The 4,858-nt window shown below is 35.0% G+C and overlaps 1 protein-coding gene across 1 annotated transcript; it reads right to left on the bottom strand.

The window, feature by feature from the left end:
- Positions 1-1,705: 1,705 nt before the first annotated feature.
- LOC111796162 (transcription factor MYB44) lies at positions 1,706-2,910 on the bottom strand. The gene has a single exon (XM_023678884.2). It carries the CDS (start codon positions 2,851-2,853, stop codon positions 2,044-2,046), a length of 810 nt encoding a protein of 269 aa, XP_023534652.1. The 5' UTR covers positions 2,854-2,910; the 3' UTR covers positions 1,706-2,043.
- Between the last annotated feature and the right edge of the window lie 1,948 nt (positions 2,911-4,858).

The following is a 4,858-nucleotide window of genomic DNA, read 5'->3' as shown; positions in this document are numbered from 1 at the left end:
CCATGATGTTTTATAAAAAGATAGGTCCATCCATATTGGGTCCATGTCCTGTAGCATGAGCATGCGCTAGTCCGACGAGCTAGGCCTAAGAATACGTATACAATCCTGCCTGGCGGTTCGACGAGCTAGGCCCAAGAATACGTATACAGTCCTGCCTGGTGAGTCCAAGTATGCATGCATAGCGAAGTACTACAAATCCAATCTTGTTCGAACTAAAAAGCAACCTAAAGTTTAGGGTTGGATGGAACTAAAAAGCAACCTAAAGTCATACCATGATGTTTTATAAAAGGTTAGGTCCATCCATATTGGGTCCATTTCTTTGTAGCATATGCATGTGCTAGCTCGACGAGCCAGACCCAGGGGTACGTATACAAGCTTGCCTTGCGGTCCTGCCTAGTAAGTCCATGTGTGCATGCGTAGAGAAGTACTATACATCCAACCTTGTCCCGACTAAAAAAACAACCTAAGGCCATACCATGATGTTTTAAAAAGGACAGGTTCATCCATATTGGGTCCATGTCTTGTAGCATGAGCATGAGCTAGATCGACGAGCCAGACCCAGGCGTACGTATACAAGCCCGTCAAATGGGTTCATATGCACATGAGAAGTATTGCACATCCAACCCTATCCGGACTGAAAAGCAACCTAAAGTCATAATTATGTTTTACAAAAGGATAGGTCTCCCATATTGTAGTGTGTTTGCATTTTCTACCCCAACAGTGAGATTAAATATTTCTTAAAATACTAGCATCACAATGAAGGTCATAGAACCAACTGGCATCACAATGAAGGTCATGGAACCAACTGGCATCACAATGAAGGTCATGGAACCAGAATCAGGGTAGTCGCGTTCATGTATGTTTGACAACTCTTATTCATGTATGTTTGACAACTGACTATTTTTATTTTATAGATCACGACTATTTTTATTTTATTTAAATCAGTCATGTATGCAACGATGACTTGGTTGTTGCAGAGAAAGACCGTGCAAGTTATTTTTTTAGAATCATCATTTAAAGTTTGTTATCATAAAAAAGTATATGGTATAACTGAACCTCGTAAGCAGCTTCGACTCATTTAGTGACTACGAAAGAGTCCAGCTCTCCATCAATTTAAGATTTCACTTCAAAAACAAATGAAAGACTTGATACGAAGGTGAATTCAATGTATACGTTAGCTCTACAATGATGTATACATTAGCTCTACAATGATGGATCTCACCTTGGAGTGGTTGCCCTTTTTGTGATACCACGTCAAGGAATGCTCGATCGGGACCCACGTGATCTAGGTCAGGGTGAATCAAGCCTCCATCCTGAATTATAAGGTCATGGCATGCAAGGTGACACAAACACCCAAGCTCTCAATCAGTTCGGGTCAACTCGAGTCCAAATCGTTCAAATTTACGCATAATGGAGGGCTATTTTGAAAAATTGAACCAAAAAAATCTTCTACTCCACAAGCTTTGATATTTAGTTGATGGAATTGAAATGCACATTCTTTTCTCTAACGCCCAACTACCCATTAAATTCTAAGCCACATATTTTACACATTACAGATATTACTTAAAAAACTTTTAAATAATGATTTTACCTCTTTCCCTTCAAATTTGAATTTTAAAAAACATAAAATCATTTTTCATCCTGCAAATATTTCTGGAAATTTGAAGGAAAAAAAAAAAAAAAAAAAAATGAAGAATCACAAAGCTTAGGATTCAAATTCATATATATCATATTATGTTCTTTATATTTGTTTAATTTAATTTTTTGTTTCCAAATTCATCGATATTCAAAGGGGAAAAACCAGAAACAGATCCCAAATGGTTTTTGAAACTCTGTCATCGATCCATCATCATCATCTTCTTCTTCTTTTTCTCGGAATCCTTCAAAATCCCCCAAATTTTCTCGGCATCCAAACACCCTTTCTTGGATTCACAGACTACATCAACAAAAAAAAAATAAACAAACAAAACGCTGATTATTGCCTCCATTATTACCATCTTCTCCTCTACTACTAATCTTTTTCTTTAATTACAATTAACTTTCTCAGTCGATCAATCCGACGACGTTTCTAAATCCACCGGCGGCGGCGGCCTCCTGGAAACAAACTCCACCGCTAACGTTCTGTTCCATTAATCCATCCATGTAATTTCTCACCTCCTTTCTAATCATCTCTTGCATCACCGCCATTAATTCCGGGCTAAAACATTCCAATCTATTACTACTTCTTTCCTCTTTCTCACCTGTTGCCGGCAGCATCCAAATGCCTCTCTCAGACGACTCCGCACCGGGAAGCGACAACGACAATAATGTTTCTGGATCATCGTTCGAAGACGACACCGTTTCGACTGGAGGTACAACGCCTCCAGTTCTAGCTACCGGTCGGTAAACGTGCGGGGACGAAACCGCGGGGAAGAATCCAGAATCGCTAACATCGGATCCAGACGGACTGTGACCTGCAGAAACAGACCGCTTCAACGGCGGTGAGCTTGTGTAACAACCGCCGCTTTCGTCAGCCATGGATGAGCACTTACGTTTCAAGGTCGAGTTCCAGTGGTTTTTAATGGCGTTATCGGTCCGACCAGAGAGGAGTCTAGCGATGGCCGCCCACTTATTTCCGTACAGAGCTTGAGCGTTAATGATCGTCTCGTCTTCCTCGAGCGTGAACGGTCGGTGCTCGACCTGCGGGGAGAGCTGATTGCACCATCGGAGGCGGCAGGACTTGCCAGAACGGCCAGGAATGGACTTACTAATCAAGGACCAGTTGCGAGGGCCGTGTTTCTGAACCAATCTCTGAAGCGCTTCGTCCTCTTCGGGACTCCATGGGCCCTTGATCCGGTCGAGTTGTTTAGCCATGGAAGGTCTTTTAAGGAGGAATTTTAATGGCGGACTGGAGAAACCAGGACAATGGAGAGGGGGGATATATAAAAGGAAGGGGAAAGGTAACCGGAAGAGGAGGTTGAAGGTTGGGCGTTGGTGAGGGATCGGTTACCGGGAGTTCCTGTAATGCCGTTAGAAAGGGGCGTTGGGATACAGCTGGCGAGGAGACACGCGTCACATCTTAACTGCTCTGATTTACACAAGTCTACTCTCTCCATTTCGAAATCTATCTATTCCTTCTCTGGTCCTTCCTCCATCCCTTATTTCTTCCACGCGCCTACTCTAGCGCGTGTTCTTCCTTTTTTACATTAATATAATAACTAAATTATAAAAACCAACTGGGAATAAAAAAAAATTATTAAACTTTTAATATAATTATGATAAATGAGCATGGGAGACGCGTGTGGAGCACGCTGGTGGACAAGAGAGTGGGAGAAAGAGGTATAGTAACTGTTTGGAAGATGGTAAAATATATACATATATATATATATATTAAATAAAAAAAAGGGAGAGTGCAGTGTTGTTGAAGTAAAGGGAGGGAAGAAATTATGGATTAAAAAAATAAATAATGAAAATAAAATAAAAATATAAATATAAAAGGGATAAAGATATGAGCGGTTGGCTATGATTTCCGAGTCATAGTTTTTGACTATGAACCAATGCCAGCCTGTTTACCATTTTCAGTTGGGAGATCTTATCCTAAATCATTTTTTTTTTTTTCAAATAATAAAAATAATATTTCTTTTTCTTTTTCATTTTATTAAAGTCGGTTACACATAACATATTCCGATTCTGTTATTTATTTCAATTATCCAATTTTATAGCTTCAAAAAATTATATATATTCTAATAACATATAATATATTTTAAAATAATTCTTAACGGAAAATTTAAAAGTAGCAATAATAATTTTAATTTTTATAAAAAAGAAAATTCAAAAAAGTTATTATCAACTATTATTAAAAAATAAATATCATAAATAGTTAATTGTTTTGGAAGGTGAGTTGTTTATGTTTATACTTGATGATTGGTTATATAATAATGAACATATTTATAAATAAATAAATAATAAATGATTAAATTTATTTTAATAATTTGATTTAATAGTTATAATGAAATTCTGATAACATTTTTCATACAACACTCTCGGACAGTTATTTGATTACAAGACATTCTTTTTTTACGCATCATAAACAAAACTTTCAATAATATTAAAAAATATATATTTAATAATATTAAATACATGAAATACAAATTTTTATTAAATTTTATTTCTAAACACACATTTACATGTTCGTGTTCCTAATTTTGAAATTATTTATTTGACTTCAAAATATGTCCAATATTATTTAATTATTAACAGCAGAATAAAATTAAAGTTCAATATTTTTAAAAAATATATTTGAAAAAATACTTTAAAAAAGTTTATAATTAAGGGAAAAAAAAAAAAGAGAATTTCGAGAGACGCACAAAGAGGTGAAGAAAAAACTGTCTTGTAACAGGAGGATTTGTAGTTACCGGACACCGCTTCTATCCGTATTTGGTTTTGTTTAAAACCTTTTTTTCTTTTTCCTCAACTGCCACCTGTCGGTCAACCATCCTATTCTATTCTCATTTTCCAACTTCTTATTTCGTTTTTTTTTCTTTTCCAATTAAATTACAAAAATTAGTTTTTATAATTTAAAAATATTAAATATTATAATTATTGATAAATATTTCATAAATAATCTATAATTTAATAAATATTTTTAGAAAATAGTTTTAATTTATAATTTAATAATTTTTTTTATTTTATAAATAGGTTTAAATATTTACAAGAAGTCAATAAATATGAATAGATTGGTCTTAACCAATATTACAAGAATTTTTTTAGTATTATACTATTTAAATTTAAAAAATTAATATTTGTGTTTCGAAATAATATTAACGATCAAAACAAATCATTAGTATTAAGGAGATTGATGAACTATACAAACTCGAAA

This window comes from Cucurbita pepo, chromosome 5 (genome assembly GCF_057944985.1).
Source record: "Cucurbita pepo subsp. pepo isolate OVF chromosome 5, ASM5794498v1, whole genome shotgun sequence".
In the NCBI taxonomy this organism is placed as follows: domain Eukaryota; kingdom Viridiplantae; phylum Streptophyta; class Magnoliopsida; order Cucurbitales; family Cucurbitaceae; genus Cucurbita; species Cucurbita pepo.
The sequence above is the reverse complement of the archived record's forward strand: the minus strand, read 5'-3'. Positions and strand labels throughout refer to the sequence as shown.